The sequence below is a fragment of the Phyllobates terribilis genome, unplaced genomic scaffold (assembly GCF_046119375.1).
Source record: "Phyllobates terribilis strain yellow unplaced genomic scaffold, ASM4611937v1 Scaffold_11__3_contigs__length_659146591, whole genome shotgun sequence".
In the NCBI taxonomy this organism is placed as follows: domain Eukaryota; kingdom Metazoa; phylum Chordata; class Amphibia; order Anura; family Dendrobatidae; genus Phyllobates; species Phyllobates terribilis.
The window spans coordinates 331786289-331808948 of record NW_027362771.1 but is presented as its reverse complement, the minus strand read 5'-3'; the positions used below and the strand labels follow the sequence as shown (position 1 = coordinate 331808948).

At 43.3% G+C, this 22660-nt stretch overlaps 1 protein-coding gene across 1 annotated transcript; it reads left to right on the top strand.

Annotated features, from left to right (window-relative positions):
• Positions 1-4764: 4764 nt before the first annotated feature.
• On the top strand, positions 4765-20979 carry IDH3A (isocitrate dehydrogenase (NAD(+)) 3 catalytic subunit alpha). The gene is made up of 11 exons (XM_073652687.1): positions 4765-4881; positions 8331-8393; positions 9153-9236; positions 12803-12917; positions 13003-13190; positions 15656-15789; positions 16137-16239; positions 16352-16416; positions 17627-17711; positions 19182-19334; positions 20607-20979. Exons 1-11 carry the CDS (start codon positions 4798-4800, stop codon positions 20688-20690), a joined length of 1158 nt encoding a protein of 385 aa, XP_073508788.1. The 5' UTR covers positions 4765-4797; the 3' UTR covers positions 20691-20979.
• Positions 20980-22660: the final 1681 nt, after the last annotated feature.

The window sequence follows — 22660 nt, the reverse complement described above, 5'->3', positions numbered from 1 at the left end:
AGTGGTCCATCTCCCACTGTGCAAGAGCGCGTACTTGATCTCCAGTCCAGGGTGTCTCTCTGGCTTCCCTCCATGCTGTCTGTTTGCTTCTGTGTCTGCTGCTTAAGGGCGGCGCCCGATCACTTCCTGCTTTTTGTACCTGCTGCAGGCACACCCCTTGTGCGTCCTCAGCCTATTGCTGTCTATCACCTGGTATTTAAATCAGCTGCCCCAATTAACTGAGGCCTGAGCATCTTGCCCTGTCAGTTGGCTTTTGTCTCTGACATGCCAGGTCCTGTCTATGTTGCCTGCCTTGCGGTATCAGTTCCCGTGTCTGAACTGAGTCCTGTCTATGTCTCCTGCCTTGCGGTATCAGTTCCCGTGTCTGAACTGAGTCCTGTCTATGTCTCCTGCCTTGCGGTATCAGTTCCCGTGTCTGAACTGAGTCCTGTCTATGTCTCCTGCCTTGCGGTATCAGTTCCCGTGTCTGAACTGAGTCCTGTCTATGTCTCCTGCCTTGCGGTATCAGTTCCCGTGTCTGAACGGAGTCCTGTCTTTGTCTCCTGCCTTGCGGTATCAGTTCCCGTGTCTGAACTGAGTCCTGTCTTTGTCTCCTGCCTTGCGGTATCAGTTCCCGTGTCTGAACTGAGTCCTGTCTGTGTTCTCTTGTCTGCCTATCCTGGAGGCTGTATTTCCAGGCCTGTCTGAACACGCTCCTAGCCTGTTCCTCCCGCCTTCTAGGGGCCGATTACCTAGATCCGTTCCTGTATCTTGTCTGTCCTGTCTGAACACGCTCCTAGCCTGTTCCTCCCGCCTTCTGGGGGCCGTATTCCCAGACCCGCTCCTGTATTCCGCTGCAGTGTCGGTCTCCTCCGTACACTCAGTTCCAGTCTGAACTCTCTCCTATCCTTTACCTGTTTTGCCTCTATGTCCGTTCCCTTCCTTTTTCTGCAGAGTCTGAACTCGTACCTAACTCCTGCTCGTTGTCACTGTACTTCCGTTTGTGAGTTTGTGGTCCACTCGCTACTTCTCTGCAAGTACCCTGTGGGTATCTGGTTCTGCCTTTCCCTTCTAGTCTGTTCCGTGTGAACAGAGCCCTGTTCCCACCGCGTCTGCGGTTTTTGCTTTGCTCAGCTCTGTCCGCCGCGTCTGCGGTTTTCGCTTTGCTCAGCTCTGTCCGCCGCGTCTGCGGTTTTCGCTTTGCTCAGCTCTGTCCGCCGCGTCTGCGGTTTTCGCTTTGCTCAGCTCTGTCCGCCGCGTCTGCGGTTTTCGCTTTGCTCAGCTCTGTCCGCCGCGTCTGCGGTTTTCGCTTTGCTCAGCTCTGTCCGCCGCGTCTGCGGTTTTCGCTTTGCTCAGCTCTGTCCGCCGCGTCTGCGGTTTTCGCTTTGCTCAGCTCTGTCCGCCGCGTCTGCGGTTTTCGCTTTGCTCAGCTCTGTCCGCCGCGTCTGCGGTTTTCGCTTTGCTCAGCTCTGTCCGCCGCGTCTGCGGTTTTCGCTTTGCTCAGCTCTGTCCGCCGCGTCTGCGGTTTTCGCTTTGCTCAGCTCTGTCCGCCGCGTCTGCGGTTTTCGCTTTGCTCAGCTCTGTCCGCCGCGTCTGCGGTTTTCGCTTTGCTCAGCTCTGTCCGCCGCGTCTGCGGTTTTCGCTTTGCTCAGCTCTGTCCGCCGCGTCTGTGGTTTTCGCTTTGCTCAGCTCTGTCCGCCGCGTCTGTGGTTTTCGCTTTGCTCGGCTCTGTCCGCCGCGTCTGCGGTTTTCGCTTTGCTCGGCCCTGTCCGCCGCGTCTGCGGTTTCGAATTTGTCTCCCAGTCTGTACTGGACCCTACCCAGCCTGCGCTCTAGTCTGCCTGTTCCAGTATTCCCCGGTGTGGGTCAACAGCCGTGTCCGGAGTCTGACCTGGAGTAGACCCTGGTTCCTCTGCTCGGTTCCTCCCTGGTGCACTGGCGTCGTATGCCGTCATGCGACCTTGGTCGGATCGGGCAGATACTTAGTTACGCCCCTCCAGGCACTCTCCGGTTCATGGCACAGTGGAATCACTACATAAACACGCACACGCCAGTCAGTCCGGGCGTGTGCATTACAGTATCATTACAGTATATATAAATATATACAGTACAGACCAAAAGTTTGGACACACCTTCTCATTTAAAGATTTTTCTGTATTTTCATGACTATGAAAATTGTACATTCACACTGAAGGCATCAAAACTATGAATTAACACATGTGGAATTATATACTTAACAAAAAAATGTGAAACAACTGAAAATATGTCTTATATTCTAGGTTCTTCAAAGTAGCCACCTTTTGCTTTGATGACTGCTTTGCACACTCTTGGCATTCTCTTGATGAGCTTCAAGAGGTAGTCATCGGAAATGGTTTTCACTTCACAGGTGTGCCCTGTCAGGTTTAATAAGTGGGATTTCTTGCCTTATAAATGGGGTTGGGACCATCAGTTGTGTTGTGCAGAAGTCAGGTGGATACACAGCTGATAGTCCTACTGAATAGACTGTTAGCTGCTTTTATCTTGCCATAATACAAATTCTAAGTAAAGAAAAACGAGTGGCCATCATTACTTTAAGAATAGAAGGTCAGTCAGTGCTAAAAATTGGGAAAACTTTGAAAGTGTCCCCAAGTGCAGTTGCAAAAACCATCAAGTGCTACAAAGAAACTGGCTCACATGAGGACCGCCCCAGGAAAGGAAGACCAAGAGTCACCTCTGCTTCTGAGGATAAGTTTATCCGAGTCACCAGCCTCAGAAATCGCAGGTTAACAGCAGCTCAGATTAGAGACCAGGTCAATGCCACACAGAGTTCTAGCAGCAGACACATCTCTACAACAACTGTTAAGAGGAGACTTTGTGCAGCAGGCCTTCATGGTAAAATAGCTGCTAGGAAACCACTGCTAAGGACAGGCAACAAGCAGAAGAGACTTGTTTGGGCTAAAGAATACAAGGAATGGACATTAGACCAGTGGAAATCTGTGTTTTGGTCTGATGAGTCCAAATTTGAGATCTTTGGTTCCAACCACTGTGTCTTTGTGCGACACAGAAAAGGTGAACGGATGGACTCTACATGCCTGGTTCCCACAGTGAAGCATGGAGGAGGAGGTGTGATGGTGTGGGGGTGCTTTGCTGGTGACACTGTTGGGGATTTATTCAAAATTGAAGGTATACTGAACCAGCATGGCTACCACAGCATCTTGCAGCGACATGCTATTCCATCCGGTTTGCGTTTAGTTGGACCATCATTTATTTTTCAACAGGACAATGACCACAAACACACCTCCAGGCTGTGTAAGGGCTATTTGACCAAGAGGGAGAGTGATGGGGTGCTACGCCAGATGACCTGGCCTCCACAGTCACCAGACCTGAACCCAATCGAGATGGTTTGGGGTGAGCTGGACTGCAGAGTGAAGGCAAAAGGGCCAACAAGTGCTAAGCATCTCTGGGAACTCCTTCAAGATTGTTGGAAGACCATTTCCGGTGACTACCTCTTGAAGCTCATCAAGAGAATGCCAAGAGTGTGCAAAGCAATCATCAAACCAAAAGGTAGCTACTTTGAAGAACCTAGAGTATAAGACATATTTTCAGTTGTTTCACACTTTTTTGTTAAGTATATAATTCCACGTGTTAATACATAGTTTTGATGCCTTCAGTGTGAATGTACAATTTTCATAGTCATGAAAATACAGAAAAATCTTTAAATGAGAAGGTGGGTCCAAACTTTTGGTCTGTACTGTATGTATACATATATTTATGTATTATTTTTAAACTTATTTCATGTAAACCTTAGCTACATATATACCGTACATATACACCAATAATGAAGTGACTAGACCAAACCTTGATCAGCAGTACTGTATTAGGACTTTGACATGTTCCTTATCAGAAAGGTCAGTGCAATTACATTACAACATAATACGTGTGCCAATCTTCACATCCTACCAGTGCTAAACTTTACTTGTAGATCCGAGGCTAATCATTAATTTATTCTGACTGCCAGCTTCAGTTTTGAAAATGGCTCTCTGTAAATACTAATATTGGGAACATTTCCTCTCCAGCCTCCGAGGAGCAAGTGGTTACATGGATTAATAAAACAAGAGACCTTTTCTTCTTTCCAATGTAATATGGGATCATCTTTGTGCAGGATTTCTATTCTTGTCCTATAAACAAGTGCAGGATTATCAGATTCTCAGGAGCATAAAGGCATTGTACATCCCTACGGTATATCAGTACAGAATGTGGGCGTAGGGTTTATATGACCCGACTGGCGACATTAAATGACTGGTCGGCAGATGTGTAGTTGCAGGATTACGCAGGCAGACCGCGCTGCAGATGTGCTCTGGGCACTCAGTAAAAGATGGATGCGTGAGCATAGGCGGCCATTGTCCTCAGCACCTAGGGCCTTACACAGGATGATGTGCTGCCCTGAATGATCATCCCTTGTGCAGCATAAAAGATCATTTCACCTGATGAACAAGCGTTCTGCTCACTCATTGGGTGATGGGCAGCCTGTTTACACTGTCATATTACTGAGCTTTAGAGCCTGAGCTGAGCATCCGCTAATCCAGAATATCTGACAATGCAGCATTGTGCATCACATAGGGCACGCCACATTACACAGGACCAAAAGCAGAATATTCTGCGGAAACAAGCAGCTGGGAACTAAACTCTCCCATTGCTGCTTTCCTATTACTGTCCAGCACTAGTACACTGGCAGCTCCTCACATCTCCCACATAACACCTCACAGCTGATCATATGTGTCCCCTCTGGTTACTAAGCAACAGCCACTTCCTGCGCGCTAAAGCCGTTTCCGGTAAAGCATGGGCGTGTCCTGGACGTCACTCGCTTGCTCCTCCCCCTCACGGTCCCGCATGAACATGGCTGGTAGCGCCTGGAGGTCATTGGTGAGTGGGGGTGCAGCAGGCACAGCCGCGGTTGGTGGGCAGGGGGCAGCTGTACCCTCTGCTGCTGGTGAAGGTGACCTGGTGTGTAGGAGGGGCGTGCACGGGGCGGAGGAAGCAGTGAGGGGACTGTGGGCTCCGCAGACCCCTGTACTGACAGTGTGTAATGTGCCCGGAGCCAAGACTACACTACCACCCACAGCCTGCCCTGACAGAAGCCTCTCACGCAGGGTCCTAGTGCCAGTGGTTGGCAGCAGTGGCTGACAATGGAGGTCCCGGTATTCTCCACCCCTGTGGATGACAAGTAGGTGCCGGGATTCATCCTGCAAACTGCCCTGTGAGACCAGACTGCTTTGTGGCAGATCTGAGGACCCCCAGAGTATGTGGTACTGCTTTAGTTATATTGTGGGAGACCTGAGGACCCCCGGCGTATGTGGTACTGCTTTAGTTATATTGCAGCAGACCTGAGGACCCCTGGAGTATGTGGTACTGCTTTAGTTATATTGTGGCAGATCTGAGGACCCCCGGAGTATGTGGTACTGCTTTAGTTATATTGCGGCAGACCTGAGGACCCCCGGAGTATGTGGTACTGCTTTAGTTGTATTGCGGCAGATCTGAGGACCCCCAGAGTACGTGGTACTGCTTTAGTTATATTGTGGCAAATCTGAGGACCCCGGAGTATGTGGTACTGCTTTAGTTGAATTGCGGCAGATCTGAGGACCCCCAGAGTACATGGTACTGCTTTAGTTATATTGTGGCAGATCTGAGGACCCCCGGAGTATGTGGTACTGTTTTAGTTATATTGTGGCAGATCTGAGGACCCCGGAGTATGTGGTACTGCTTTAGTTATATTGTGGCAGATCTGAGGACCCCGGAGTATGTGGTACTGCTTTAGTTGTATTGTGGCAGATCTGAGGACCCCTAGAATACGTGGTACTGCTTTAGTTATATTGTGGCAGATCTGAGGACCCCGGAGTATGTGGTACTGCTTTAGTTGAATTGCAGCAGATCTGAGGACCCCCAGAGTATGTGGTACTGCTTTAGTTGAATTGCAGCAGATCTGAGGACCCCCAGAGTACGTGGTACTGCTTTAGTTATATTGTGGCAGATCTGAGGACCCCCGGAGTATGTGGTACTGCTTTAGTTATATTGTGGGAGACCTAAGGACCCCCGACCCCCGGAGTATGTGGTACTGCTTTAGTTATATTGCGGCAGACCTGAGGACTCCCGGAATATGTGGTACTGCTTTAGTTATATTGTGGCAGATCTGAGAACCCCGGAGTATGTGGTACTGTTTTAGTTGTATTGCGGCAGATCTGAGGACCCCCAGAGTACGTGGTACTGTTTTAGCTACGTTGTGGCAGATCTGAAGACCCCGGAGTATGTGGTACTGTTTTAGCTACGTTGTGGCAGATCTGAAGACCCCGGAGTATGTGGTACTGTTTTAGCTAGGTTGTGGCAGATCTGAGGACCCCCGGAGTATGTGGTATGGCTTTAGCTATGTTGTGGCAGACCTGAGGACCCCCGGAGTATGTGGTATAGGTTTAGTTACGTTGTGGCAGATCTGAGGACCCCAGAATATTTTACGGCTATACATACGTTACCACCAGGTAGGCCTGTGTATCACGGGTCCAGCATTGGCAATGGAATGTGTTGAAATCTCATTGTCTGTCTGGAAAATACCCACAGAGGGAAGTGACCGTTGCTAAGGATTTAATTTCTGTCATCCATGCTGCAGAGAGCACGGATATAAAGGGAGATATGTGCAGAAAATTCATACTACTTCCACAACAAATTCAGAAATTTGCAGCAAAATTCCACAGCCAAATGGTCCAGTGGGAGTGTACACGTAAGAGCAGTGACTCAGGCTGCCCAAACCATGAGCGCGAATCAGAGCACAGATTCTGCATCAATTTTACTTTGGGACGAGGTGACTAGTCCAAGAGGCAGGTCCCTGCTGGCTCCTCATTGGCCACTCATCTAGTCTGACAGGTCTCCTCCTCTACACACACCCCATGGTTCCAGAGGCATGAATCAGCTGACAGATTCCCTTTAAGAGTACAGTGTTTCTTAGAAAATATGACCTTAGGTATCCATGGTTACGACCACTAACAATTACCTGTCACTGTATAAGTGGTTGTAACCATGGATACCTAAACTACTAAAATGCCCTTCACATTTAATAAGCAACATAGCTTATCAGAAGAACTATACTACATTTCTAATTGGAGGTATTTGTTAATATTATTATTACACCTACTACATATTGGGATAGAAACTTGGAGATTAGATTACCACCTTAAGGACCTTTGGTGACATCACTGCCATGTGACCACGATGTCACCAAAAGTCCTTTAACTGCGGGGGTCTAGAGTAAGTAGGCTTATATGTACCGTGTGTGCAGTGTGTGTATATACATGTGTGTGAGATATAGTGTTTATATACATCTGTATGGCTGTGTGTGTGATGACATGATTATATTTGAAGAAACGTTTATTTTTTGTTCAAAAATAAATGTGGATTATTGTTCATGGAAAAAAATAAGACATCCCCTGGAAATTAGCTCTAACCCATCTTTCGGAGCAAAACATAAGACCCTGTCTTATTCTCAGGGAAACACAGTATGTGCCAGAGTTGTGAGATATCCCCTTCCCATAGTATAAGGGATCAGTAAAGGTGCCTTGGCATTAAACGATCTGGAAACAGTGTGTAGTAGATCCGCTCAGTGCTCAGGCTGCCATGGCTCTCAGCAGTGTGACTCCTCTTTACACAGGACCATCTGCTACTAAGAACAGCGACCTTTTGTGCAGCACAAAAGATCATTTTACCTGATGAAGGAGCGTTTTGATCGCTCATCTGGTGATCGGCAGCCGGTTTACACTGCAAGATTATTGCGAAACAAGTGTGCCAAGGAATCATTGTTCTCGATGATCTTTTAGTATAAATGCCCCATCAAGGAGTGAACATGTAAGGGCCATTTTGATGCTCAAATCTTATGTTATGGCTTCATCCTGTTCTTACCTTATTCTCATTATGAAACCTTTTCTCAAAGGGACATGAAGCTTCTCTGTGTGGCCAGCCGTACAAACTATTGGAAACCTGGAATTAAATTGTCCATTTAAACAAATGTGTATTGAGATGTTGTGCTGAAATTATATATATCTGAACTGTAGCTGTACACATTAGAGAAAATGCTGATGAATAGAGATTTACAAGTATGAGGGTCTCCCAACTGACCCCATAGGTAAACATTAAACCTGTGCACCAGAACCTAGGTAATATTGGTCCATGTCATAAGACAAACACATTTCTTGCAGCAGCTCTATTTTTCAGTTTCTATAATGGAGCAGAATAACTGTGCTGGTAATGCCAGTGTGAACCATCTTTCAACTTATTTACAATGGCCTCCGAGGTTTTTAGTTTAGTTCTTGCATTGTTATCTATTTCTACAGATCAATCGTTTGGCAGGAGCCATCAATGCTCCCCAGAATGGAGTCAGGGCCTTCTCTAACCATGTGAGTATATTTGAGGCTTTCTGCCATGTTACTTATCTTGCACACCTAATATATTTTTCAGGACTAAAGAGTCTTGAGTCGTGTCTATATAAAATCGCTGTTCAGATGACATTTTTTTCACATTGATTGAATGTCCATATAAAACAGCTTCTTCTGTATTTTGGATGAAGCTTGCTTATTCAAGTCAGCCTGCTCTACACAGAGCAGATTTCAGCTGTGTTACGCTACCAACACCTGGCTCTAGCAGCAGCAACCAGAGCTAGCTCCCACTGCTGTCACATACTATACTAAGTGGTTACCGAACGGTAATGTCTTTAGAGCGGCTACTGTTAGGCAACTGCTTAATAAAGTATGTGGCAGCGCTGGGTTAGTTAGTGCTAGAGCGGCCACAGCGAGGGAGGCTGCGGAGGTTTGTGGGATCCTTTTCTGCATGCCAGGAAGTTCAGACCCAACTTTTGCTAAGAAGCTGGGTCCTTTAGGGGGCCATTAGGGACTCTTGTGATAAATTTTGATATTAGGAGATGATTAGAAAAATCAGCCTTACTATATAACCTTACTTACTATGTGGATGAATAATAACAGATGGATAAGCTATAGCTAGAAGATGAACATCTTTTCTAATTCAGGCATTATAGTATAGTGAAGACCAAGTTTGTTTTCCGATATGGCCTCCATGTTGAGTTTGCGTCATAGAGATGTAATATAATACCCTCTTGGCAGATTAAAAGCGAAGCTTCGAGTGTCCTATTTTCTTCGTAGGTGCAGACTGTCACCCTGATACCAGGCGATGGGATAGGACCTGAGATTTCTTCTGCAGTAATGAAAATTTTCGAGGCAGCCAAAGTAAGTGTGATGGGTAACTAAACACATTTGTAATGATAGTGACATAGTAACATGTGTTATGTGTTCATGCTTGTGAAAATATGGAGTATTGTGCCTGTAAAGGCCACAAAGGTCTGTATCTGTATAAACCTGTATGTTTATACTGACAACATGAATAGTCTGTTCTAAGATTTGCCAGGGTTTGAGCATCAGTTACCTAATTGGCATGTTTGGTATGCTACCATTTTAGTATTCTCATGTCTGTTTCAAAGCACATTCCAATCTCATACATTTATCCCCAGGTTATGCCTTTAAGGGGTCTTCTTAAGTTGCCTCTTGCGCAGTTTAGAGCTCTGCAGTCTTCTTACTTCTGGGTGTCTTCTACTGAGAGGAGGGAAGGAGGGCACCACTCCTCAAGTTACCGTCCTGGTCAGGAGCTCCCTCCTGCTACAACACACTGTTAGTGTCTGTTCTGAGTCTGCACTGTTATCACTATATTTACATAGGATAGAAAAACCAGAAGCAACATTATGGCAGTGAAGGATGGGTACAAGTCCAAGAACCTTCCACCAGATCTGAATAGTAGAAAACATTGGCAGCAATTTATTCTCCCATTTAAAAAATGCACTTTTTGATATTGTTGAATAAAATCATTCATGCACTTTATTTTTACTTGGATCGCTACCAAAGGTCTTTCTACTATATTTACATATAGAGATAACAGGGCATTTGAACAAGCACATGGCTGAGGAAAGTGAGAGCCTGATTAGGAGAACTGCTCTGGAAGCTGCTGATGCTGGGGTCCTGAGGAAGGGGGAGGGGAATAGGGGAAAGTGATTATGCAGGAATGAGAAGAGCTTGGTCAGGAGCGGAGAGGGAGGTGAGCAGTTAATTGCTGTAGAGACATCCATGGATTTGACAGAGCTGGCTGGGATGTTAGAAGTTAACTCGCCTCAGAAACCTTGAGTCCTTGCATTTGTGGGGGTGTTACTATGACATATACCAACTATCTAAAATTGCAGACCAAGTTCACGCCTATTGCAATAGTATCCCTAATGGCAGTGTCCGTTTTCAGCAGGATAATGAGCTCTGACACTGAATAAATTGTCCAGGAATGGTTTGAATGATTTTATTGTTCAAGGTGATGACTCGGTCTCCATATTCAGATCTCAGTCTGGTCTGTTGGGTTTGCAGGAAAAACAAGTCTGATTAAGGAGACCTTGCTTCACAACTTGTAGGAAGTAAAAGACGTGTTTTATTGTCTTGGTGCCAGATACCACAGGACACATTCAGAGGTCTTGTGGAGTCCATGCCTTGACAGGACAGAGTATTTGGGCGGCACTAGGGAGACCTACTTCATATAATGCAGGTGTTTTTAACGGTATGGCTGATCAGTGTGTAAAATGTAGCTCTGCTAGTGATGAAAGAAAATAGCTTTTATGGAATGCTATGAATATATCCTGCTTTATTTCCCATGGATAGCTAAAGTTAGGTCCAGAAATAATTGGATTAATTTTATGCCTATATTTTTCTCACTTCACCAACTTAGACTTTTTAGTGGCAGGTAAAAGGTCTGGAGCTGATTCCAGGTGTGGCATTTGCATTTGGGAGCTTCCACTATATGCAGTCAAAGGAACGCTCAATGGAAGAGAAACAGACCATCATTAACTGAAAAAAAAATCCTTCAGAGAACTAGCAGAAATGTTAGAGGAATGGCCAAATCAACAGTTTTGTACATTCTGCAAGAAGAATAAAAACACACTGGTGAGCTTGGGAGCTCAGAAAAGCCTGGACATCCAAGGAAGGCAACATTGGTGGATGATCGCAGAATCCTTTCCATGATGAAGAAGAACCCCTTCACAACATCCACCTAAGTGAAGAACACTCTCCAGGAAGTAGGTGTTTCAGTATCTAAGAGAAGACTTCATGAGAACAAACACCACAAGGTACAAACCATTAATCAGCCTTAAAAATAGAAAGGCCATATTAGACTTTGCCAATAAACTTCTCAAGAAGCCAGCCTAGTTCTGGAAAAGCATTCTTTGGACAGATCATACTAAGATCAACCTGTACCAGAATGATGGGAAGAAGAAAATATGGAGAATGTTTGGAACGGCTAATGATCCAAAGCACACACATCCTCTGTAAAACTTGGTGGAGGCCGTGTGATGGCATGGTCATGCATGGCTTCCAATGGCACTGGGTCACTAGTGTTTATTGATGATGTGACTGAAGGCAGAAGCAGCCAGATGATTTCTGAAGTGTGCAGGGCTATACTTTCTGCTCAGATTCAACCAAATGCAGCTTAGTTGATTGGATGGCTCTTCAAAGAAAAGATGGACAATGACCCAAAACATACTGTGAAAGCAACCCAAGAGTTTTTAAGGCAAAGATGTGGAATATTCTGCAATGGCCAAGTCAATCACCAGATCTCAGCGCCATAGATCATGCATTTCACATGTTTAAGACAAAACTTAAGGCAGAAGTATCCACAAACAAGCAAGAACTGAAGTCCGTTGCAGTAAAGGCCTGACAAAGCATCACAAAGGAGGAAACCCAGCGTATGGTGACGTCCATGGCTTCCAGACTTCAGGGAGTCATTGCCTGCAAAGCATTCTTTACAGACTATTAAAAAAGAGCATTTTATGTGTGATAAAGTTAATTTTTCCAATTACTTTTGAGCCTCTGAAATGAGGAGGCTTTGTAGAAAAATGGATGCAGTTTCTAAACGTTTCACAGGATATTTTTGTTCAACCCCTTTAATTAAACCTGGAAGTCTACACTTCAATTGGATCTCACTTGTTTTAGTTTTAAATCCAAAATAGTGGTATGCAGAGCCCAAATCACGAAGATTCGGTCACTGTCCAAATAGCTCTGGACCAAACTATGGACAGCAAGGGATTTCAGCGGGTGGAGAAGTGACAAGCTGCTTTATTTAGAGAAGGAGGTGTCCATTTGGATCAAGTCTATTCTGTGGTATATTTTCTCCTTCCTCATTTCTGGCATTTCACTTTTTATTTTCTTACATTTTGTAGATTGCATTTCTTCTGGCTTTCCTCGTTACCAAGAATATACAACATACCATTTGATAAGCGAATATTTGCACGGTAGATTACTGTTACCCAATGTTCCCATATATGTGTAACAATCATTGTCTAAAATTCCTTTCCACTCCATTAGACTGTCAGATTAGTATAGATAGTGAAGGTCTACAATTCACTGAAGTCATTAGTTGGGTAGATTTTAGTTTCGTATTCCATTTTAGTAACATTTTTGTTTTAGATAGTGGATTATTAGTGTGTATGTGTGTATATACCTAAAATCTATTGCTATCGTGTAGTTAATTTGGTATTTTTATTACAACTGATGGGAATATACACTGACAAACAGTGTTTTGCCACGTTCACGTGTTGCAGTGTTTGCTGCGATTGCAGTAAAATCACAACAATTTTGCTGCAATATTAGAATATTGTGGCAAATATTGTTTGTTTTTGCAGCGATTACAGCAAAACTGCATTCCATCTCCAATCTGTGAACACCGCCTTAATATAATCAATAGCTTTCTCAATGAATCACTGTTATTCTAGGCACCTGTCCAGTGGGAAGAGAGGAACGTTACTGCCATTAAGGGTCCTGGTGGCAAGTGGATGATCCCTCCGGAAGCCAAAGAATCCATGGATAAAAATAAGATGGGGCTTAAAGGTAGCTTCCAATTCTGAAATGATTTTAATAAGTTTGTGTTTAAGTATGTACCATGACTTAATGACTCTCACCTTGTGCTTATCAGGGCCTTTGAAAACACCAATTGCTGCTGGACATCCTTCCATGAACTTGTTACTTCGAAAAACGTTTGACCTTTATGCCAACGTGCGGCCATGTGTCTCAATTGAGGGCTTCAAAACTCCTTACACTGATGTGGACCTGGTTACCATACGGGAGAACACTGAAGGAGAATATAGTGGGATTGAGCACGTGGTACGTCACTCTGTAGTGTATTTGTTGCCAGACATGAGCAATAAGACTATGTGCCCACGTAGCAGATTTGATGCAGACCGTTTTTGCCTCTCTCTGGCAGAAAAAACGCATGCAGATTTACATGCGTTTTTGCATGCGTTTTTTCAAGCACTTTTCCAAGCGATTTTGAGCATCACTTGGAAAAGTGCTTGACAAGTTGATCACACAATATAAATCCATGCAACCGGCATGGATTTATAATGTGTGAACAACTTAGATGCTTTAAATGCAGCATCTATAGTAAAAAAAAAAACAAAAAAAACCCTGTATATTCACCTCTCCGGTGGCCCCTAGTCTGCTCTCTGGTTCCGGTCTGCTTCCGGCTGCGTCTTCTCTCTTAAGCGTCCCGCAGTGTACTGTCAGGACCTGCGGTGATGTCAGTCAGCTGATGGTCACGCGACCATCTCCTGACCGCCGACGTTAGCGGTCGCGTGACCATCAGGTGACTAAATGACGTCACCGCAGGTCCTGACAGTATACTGCGGGACGCTGAAGAGAGAAGACGCGGCCGGGAGCAGACCGGGGGGCGCCGGAGAGGTGTATATACAGGTTTTGTTTGTTTTTAACTTTATTTCTTTTTTTCAGCGCGTGGTAGCCGGGATGAAGAGGAGTTGTAGTCTCCTCTTCATCCCAGGTACCACACGCACCGCGATTAGCGTAATCGCGGTAGAAATGGTCATGCTGCGTTTTGCAAACCAATGCGAATTCGGCACGCAAATTAGCGCATCATGTGCACAGCACATCCAAATTCACATTGCTTTGCATGGCAGACTGTTTTACAAGCGTTTTCGCAGCCGTAAATACGCCACAAAAACGCTACGTGGGCACATAGCCTTATACTCTTTGTAGCAGGAATGCACAACGTTTTTTTTTTTTTTTGGTCCAAGAGTGACATTTTGAGATTCAAAAAAACCTCATTCAGACATCAATGTTTTTCCTGTATGCAAAAAAAAATGGTACTGGTGTCATCAGTATTTTGTATTTCTTCAGTGTTATCAGTGTTTTTCACGTATGGATGAATAGATTGCAAAGCTTCTCCTATCCTTTGCAGTGTTAAAGATGGTCAGCACACTGTTGCCATTAGTGTGCTGTATGTGTTTTTCCACGGATTCATAGACTTGTAGTGGCCTTTTTCATCTGTGATACCGGAGAAAAACAGACATGTTTTTCTTGGTGAGTTTTGCAGGTATACATGGTCCATAAAAAAAACACGGATGTTTGAGCTGCCCCTTAGACTATAATGGGTATGAATTCTATCTGTGAAAAAACCTGCTAGAAATTGTACATGTAACACAGACGTCTGAATGAGGGCTTAGGGACACATTAACCCAGAAAGGGGCATTACTATGCCAAACATTTATGGTATATTGTTATCCTATGCCAAAAAATATGATAGGCAGTGTTTCCTCTTCTGGAACTCCAGCAAATCAGGCGAATTGAGGTTCCTTCCGTGTTCACAGTTCAGCATAAGCCATAAAATGTAAGATTGGCACCGATTCCACTTCCAGGATTGCAGAGTATCAGGGAAATTGTGTTCAAAGTTCAGAAAGAAAGAGAAAATGCATTCACATGTGTTTTCTCCATAGTAGTCTGAGAGTTGCTGAAATGGCTACAATGAATATGGCAGCACATATGGATGACTACATGTCCAACTCATCTACTCTCGAGACTTTGTCCACGACACAAGTTGCATGAGCAAAGATCACTGTCAGTGCTATATCGCAGCGTGATACAAGTGTATGGCTTCTAGAGTACTATGATTGCAATAAGCCAGTCGCGAAAAAAATAAAATCCAAAATGGTCCGATATTCTTTTTTTCGCATGGACTGATAGTACAAGTGGAAAAAATTAGTAGAAATTTTTGGTCAAAATAACTGCAGCAAGAACTAGTGTAGACTGCTTTATGGACCAGAATAGTGCATGAAATCGCAGGCGGCTCCTCCACCCTTGTATGAGCGCACAGAGCATCCACCTTGGATTTGTGGATGAGACTAAAGAATTCTTTACAACAGTGACACGGGAGTCCGGAAATGCTCGTTATCCCACGGATGGCCTCATTCCTGCTCCCACGTCTCTTCTCTGATAATGGAAATGTGGGCAGACATGGATAAGGATGGCATAGAAGAGCTTTGCAGGAAGCTGGTGGTGCCTGGGCAGCAGTTTGTGTAACACTCCTTTTAGTAATTGCATAACTCTTAGATACACAGGAGCCTAAATAATACTTTTTTACTATGTGGTCTTGAATAATTACAAGGCCTATCTCTCAGTCTTGGGGTTCTTGAGTGCCCTTAGTATCCATTTTATCATCAGCTGACATACCTAAGATATGTAGACTGTCAATCTCTTTATTCTATTATTTCTTCAGTTCTTTCTTTATAGTTCGTGTTACATTTCTTTTTACCTAACGCTATTTGGTGTCTTTTTAGATTGTGGATGGAGTAGTGCAGAGCATCAAGTTGATCACAGAGGAGGCCAGCCTCAGAATTGCTGAATTTGCCTTTGAGTATGCACGAAACAACCAAAGAAGCACAGTGACCGCAGTGCACAAAGCCAATATCATGTGAGTTTCTGTTCTCACAAAGGGATAGAAATTGTGTTTGAATGTTCTCTCCAAACAGATATTCTCCAAGCACAAATCCATGAACTCCGATCAGTCTGGAGGCTGCTTAGCTGGTCATTTCAACAGTGGTCAGATCATTTACTTATTTCTTTATATGGACAGGAGCTGGTAAAGATAAATTCGGCTTTATTCTCATTGACACATTGGCTTTCAGGTGACGTATAAAGGGTCTGTCATGCACTATGTATACTAATTTACTTCTATTGCATTGCAATCAGTTTATTTAAGAGGTATTTAATAATTTCTCTTAGATTCTTATGTTTGATGCGTTCACACTTTTTTTCCAGGAGAATGTCTGATGGACTCTTCTTGAAGAAGTGTAGAGAAGTTGCTGAAAACTACAAAGATATTAAGTTTAATGAAATGTACTTGGATACTGTTTGTCTCAATGTGAGTTCTTAAATTAAAGCCCAGTACCATTGCTATTGAAGGATGCTGATTTCTGGGCTGCAACCACATGTGTAATTGTTCCCATGATTTTTTTTTTTATTTCTGCCTGTAGATGGTCCAGGATCCTACACAGTTTGATGTTCTTGTAATGCCTAACTTGTATGGAGACATTTTAAGGTTTGTTCTGCGTATATTATGTCTTCTAAACGTGACCCAATTATATTGGATTTCCCCGGATTATCATTACCTCTGTTGTGATTTAAATTATTGTTGGGTTCAGCAGATTTTGTAGCAGCACTTCAATCACAAAAACTATTTTTTTTATATGCAGATCAGATTTCGGCCATGTTCACACATTCAGTATTTTGTCAGTTTTTTACATCAGTATTTGTAAACCAAAAGCAGGAGTGGGTGATAAATACAGAAGTGGTGACGTGTTTCTCTTATACTTTTCCTCTGATTGTTACTCTCCTGATTTTGACTTAAAAATGCTGATGTAAAATACTGACGTGGGAGGTCATTAATGGGCCCAGGGGTGTGTAAAAAAAAAAAAAAAATAATAATAATACTTAATCCACATTCCTCCTTCCTCCATACTGCTGCCTGTGTTTCCTGACTATCTCCTGGCAGAGGGCGTCAATTGTTAATGTAGAAAAGTTTCCTGGCCTTTCTCCCAGCTAAGATGAAATATGACATTTGCAGCTAGTCGGGACCTGTTGATTAGCTGCAGCGCTTACCTGATGCCCTCAGCAAGGAGACTAATGGGGGTCACAGGCAGCAGTACGGAGGAACAGTTAGCAGTCACCTCTCATCACGACACAAAATGGGGCTCAAGTTGTTTTTATTTTTTCTATCCGGTATTTAGTGGTCACATATTTTTCGACCTGATCACCTACGAAGCAATGTCAGTGCTCTAAAATCTGCATCAAATCTCAGTTTACTTATGAACCATGTGCCTGGGCAGCCGTCTTACATGTCACTTCATTATATATATTGTGTATAAAGTGCTGTTGTTGTTAACCTCACCAATTGATGAATTCTCCCTTTATCTGAGCTGTTCTCGTCCTCATCTGCACCACGTGACCCACGGACTGTGAGTCACTTTTTTAATGGATTCCCTTGTTATTCTCAATATGAGTCTTAGAGGAATACATAGAAAAGGTGACTTTCCATCCACACAAGACGCATTGATCTGGCTAGTCTCAGTGCAGGTTATGTGTTACAGGTGCAGCAGCACTGATAATGGGAGAAAGTGGCGATTGGTAAGTTTACTGCCTTCATTTTATCTACAATATATATTTCAAAGTAAAAAAAAAATCTAACTATATTTACTTGCAGAATTGTACTTATTATTATTATTATTATTATTATTTTTTCCCTTACATAGTGATCTGTGTGCTGGACTGATCGGTGGTCTTGGGGTTACACCAAGTGGAAACATTGGTGCTAATGGCATTGCAATTTTTGAGTCGGTAAATAAACATTTAAAATTAATTCACATGTATGAGTTTTCCATTATCAAATACTGGCGCATTGCATATATGGATTCTGCGTAATAATGAGCACAATATGGTAATACAAGTTTTTTTGTACTCTGAGCCGAAACTTCAAGCCTGAGAGCTTTGAACCTCTTTCTCTGTCATGGTTTAATATTGGAGCTCTCCCTAAGACCTTATTCACACATAAGTTTTTCACGTTTGAGTGCGATCTGTGTTTTTCCATACTTATAATACTTAGTGGTCCATGCAAAATCATGGAGACTTGTCAAGTGTTGGATCAAACTCGACAATGCAAGTCTATGAATCTGTGACAAAAGTTAGACCGCACTCTGATTCCATCTGTGTGCTGTCAGTTTTTCACTGACTGATAGATGGGGGAAAAGTTGGAGAAACTTTTTTTCTCATCAGTGAAAAACTGATGAATCTCCGTTTTTCTCATGTACATTCGAATGAGGCCTTACTGTGAATAGAAAAAAGGGTCCCTTTAACAAGGAAACGGCAAAGGTCAATATTTTCAGTAATTTAAAAAGAAAAATACATTTCTATTTTATAGGTAATAAGTGAGGGAATTAAAGGAAGAGCAAACCTAAAAAAATGTGTTTTTATTGGTATGAAATATTTCTTTATATTTTCTCTTCTCGCTGCTTCCTGTATTCAGATATGTCTTATAGCCTGAAAAATACTGGATAACCCCTTCTTAAATGCCAAAGAGCCCCAGATTATGCGTTTTAGTTAATTGTCTCCTGGCTACAGCCTTCACTTTTCAATCTATGAAGGTTGCAGCCCATCAGCTGCTGATAATAAGCTGCAATGTTCATGTAACCTAATGATATACCGTGCCTGCCGGGAAACACAGAGTCGAAATCGCTGGAATTGCTCCAGTCTGAGAGGTGAATGTGTTATTTTATCTGGGGCACCTTAGCATTTAAGAAGGGGATGTCCAGTAGAGGACAAACCCTTTTAGGCTACAGGCTGACGGCCGTAGATTCTCTCATCCAAGAGTCAGGCTGATTTATGCAAATTACTGTATATTATGATCAAACTCTGATCAGAGTTTGATCCGAGTATCAGTACAGTGTGATCCAATTGTTTCAGATGAGAGAATCAGAGCACACTGAGGAGAAGATGGGGGTGGTGGGGGTGGAATGTTCTCCATCTTCTCCAATGAACGGGTGAGTGGCATCCGATTTCAAAGTAAAATTGCAGCATGCTGTGATTTGTTTTTCATTGACAGATTTAGTCAGTGAAAAAAATTGTGCATCATCACTGCCCCATTGAATAATATTGGTCCAAGTGCTATCCAATAAAATATCGGATAGCACTCGTCCTATGTTTACAGCGTTGTGAGCGAGTCCTTAATCAAAGAAAAGAATATCCCTTGTGTTTGTTTGAGTATAAGTGCAAACCATTGGCCTGGATTTATAAGTTTTCTTTTATTTTTAGGTCCACGGTACTGCCCCAGATATAGCTGGTAAAGATTTGGCTAACCCTACTGCCCTGCTGTTAAGTGCTGTCATGATGCTGCGACACATGAAGCTGCAGGACCATGCACGAAAAATAGAGAGTGCCTGCTTTGAAACTATAAAAGCTGGAAAGGTAAGAGAAGATTCCATCTGGTATGGTATTTATTGCATTCATAACCTAAATTCATAACATAAATTCTCAACCTAGGCTGTGTGTACCACAGGGGTTACATGTCATGTTTTTATTTACTAGAAGTCCATGGCCTCCGGACCAGAGCTCTGTACCTCCTATCTGCATTTCCAGTGCCTCTTCTACAGTAGGCCTGATGTACCTGAAGTTTGTGCTATGCCTATGAATCTGGGGATGCTGGCAGATAGTAAGATGTTAGCAGAACTCTGGTCTGGGGCACCATGGACTAGTGACTTGATCGATGTATTAGGATCCTGCAAATCCTTTTGCTCAACTCTAGGTACATAGTTTAGGACATTAAGGGCTCTTTCACACGTCCGTGTTTCCAGTACGTGTGGTGACAGTTTCCACACGTACTGGAGACACGCAGACCCATTCAAATCTATGGGTCTGCGCACATGTCAGTGTGTTTCCGCGGACGCTGACATGTCCATTTTTTTTTTTTTTGTGGATGTACGGTCCGCAAAACATCCTACAGAGATGACATCCGTGTGTCATCAGTGTGACACGTACCGGCGCCTGGGAATCAATGTACAGTTAGCGCTGTTCCCAAGCGCCGGGTTCTGAACACTGCCCTCATCATGATTCCCTCCGGCGCTGCGATCAGCATCAGCAGGGACAATGATGAGGTAGTAGTATTCTGCTCCCGCTGTGTCCCCACCTGTAAAAATAATAATAAAATAAAAATTCCATATCATCACCTGTCCGGAGTTGTTCCCCGCTGTAATCCTCTGACCGCTGATGCCGGGGAGAATGAGCCGCTCAGGGGTGGCGCCCTGTCACTTACTGAGCGCTGCTCCGGAGCGGCTCATTCTCCCCGGCTCCTCGGCGTCAGCAGTCAGAGGATTACAGCAGGGGACATCTCTGGACAGGTGAGTATATGGATTTTTTATTTTATTCTTATTTTTACACAGGGACACTGCGGGAGCAGGCTACTACTACCCTCGTCCCTGCTGGTGCTGATCACCCTGCCGGCAGGGAACCATGATGAGGGCAGCTCTAACTCTAGTGCTGATTCCCAAGCGCCTGATATCTTTGGTACCGGAAATATACTGATGTGTGAAACCGGCCTAAAAAAAAACCAAAAACGTTTTGATTAGTTTTTGCTGTTTTTCTAGTACATGCTCTGTGAAACTGTCTAGAAGGGTGTTTCACTTGTTTACGAGAAAAGTGGAAAAATATTTAGTAATTTTTAGTATTTTTTATTTCTCACAGGCTCTAACTAAAGACTTAGGCGGCAACGCAAAGTGCTCAGATTTTACAGAAGAGATCTGCCGCAGAATACGAGACAGCGACTAAGTCTTTGCCTCGTGTACCCAGCTTGGCCAGCTGATATCACACGCACATCCTGTTCTGCTGATCCCGATTTCAGTCCCCAAACCTTGCCCCTTCATTAACCCCAAGCAATGGGAATTACAAAGATGTGAGTCAATGTGCTGGAGATCTCTCTGAAAGTGAAGGGAAGAAAATATTAACCCACCAATTGGAATTAACTGCAGTTAATTGTTACCGTCAAATTTACTTGTTTATACTTAAACCTGACATGGCTTTTATATTAAAGAAGAACTCTAAGTTTGTTCTAAGATAAGGTTGATGGTTCTGATGTGTTCACCAGAATATACTGTGTCCTTTTCTTGAATTGTTTGCTCCACTGGTGTATCATTTATATATACAGGGAGGCCAAAGATTCCTTATATATTCATTTCTTCTGCATCATCTCCATCTAATCTTTTCTGCAGTGCATATCAGACATTGATCTATTAAATCAACTCCATTTATTTCAAGATATCATCCCAATAACATTATATTTGCATCTTTTCTCCCTCTTTCCCACATAAGGACTGTATGAGCAGCTTGTTGAAACTCACTTGGTAGCTCCTTTCAAGTGAATTCTTTATGCAGGCGTGCAAAAGTAGTCATTCATTTAAGGCCTAATGGTTTTCATGTCTGCATCTGAAAGCAACTGGATTGCTGAGTCTTTATCTCTATTAATAAAGGTGATGTTATGTTATATCATCCCATATCAGATTGCACTCCTTGCTCAAGAATAGTGGTTCCACCAGCCACTAGAGGGTGCTGCAGCACATTGTTCACTTGTGGGATAAAGCACAGTCTAAATCAGAGCCCACCTTTATGAATGTCTTGTTTTGCCTTAATCTTTTTATTTTTGAAGTTCTATTTATTATACTGTTTTGGGGAACTCATGCTTTACTTGTGAAATATGCGCAGCTCTGTGTTCCTATTGCACTTCTTTTTTTACGCAGATTCATTAAATGTGCAAAGTGTTTAAAAAAAGAACAAAACTTTGTTTTTATTTCTGTTTTCGAATCGAATACCTACTGAGGATCAAGACATCAGTTATACAGTAGCTCTCATGGTACACCCATCTAGTGAAGCATTCAGCGCTTGTTAGTGCCATTTATGCACTATGCATTGTTAGGGGTCGTTTAGATATTCTCTCATCTGAGAGAATCGGGCCGATTTTGCAAATGACACTCCGACCGAACTCTGATCAAAGTTTGATATCAGACTGTGATCATAGTGTGATTTGATGAGAGAACCGTAGCATACTGAGGAGAAGATGGAGAACAAAATTTCTCCATCTTCTCTGTTGTGTCAGTGCGTGGAAATGATTGCCATAAACTCATTGACTTGCATGGCCGAGTGTGAGTCGAATATCTGATGAAACTCTGGCATACAGCAATTTTTTTTCCTAGGACAAACTCTGTCCAAGGAGATAATCGAACGTGTGCACGGCCATATTGACTAATATTGGTCAAGGTGCAATCCGATGTTTTGTCTGATTGCACTCAGACCGATAACATGGCTGTCTGCACCTGCCTTAAGGCTCCATTCATACATCTGTATGACATGTCCATGTACCTTGTTTTTCTTTTCTGACAGCACATGGACACACAGAGCTTCAATGATCCATACACACCTGTTTCAAAAATGGAGCTGTCTCTCTAGTTCATGAGATTGAGAGAATGTCCTATTCTCATCCGTTTTGTGGATTGGCTTCTGTCATTAGTCTATGGGGACACGGATGAAGTGATCAATGGATAACAGACAGACAGTATATCAGCGTCAGTGATAAAAAAAAACAAATGAGAAAAATAATGGATGCAACTAGGAAGAACCCTGAGAAAATAATAAAAAAAAATATTTTGCTCTGTTTCTATTGGATGGTAATGATCACACGGATGTTTGAATGTAACCTAGACCACACAAAGAAAAAAAAACTTATAGCCCACTCTGTATACATGTTT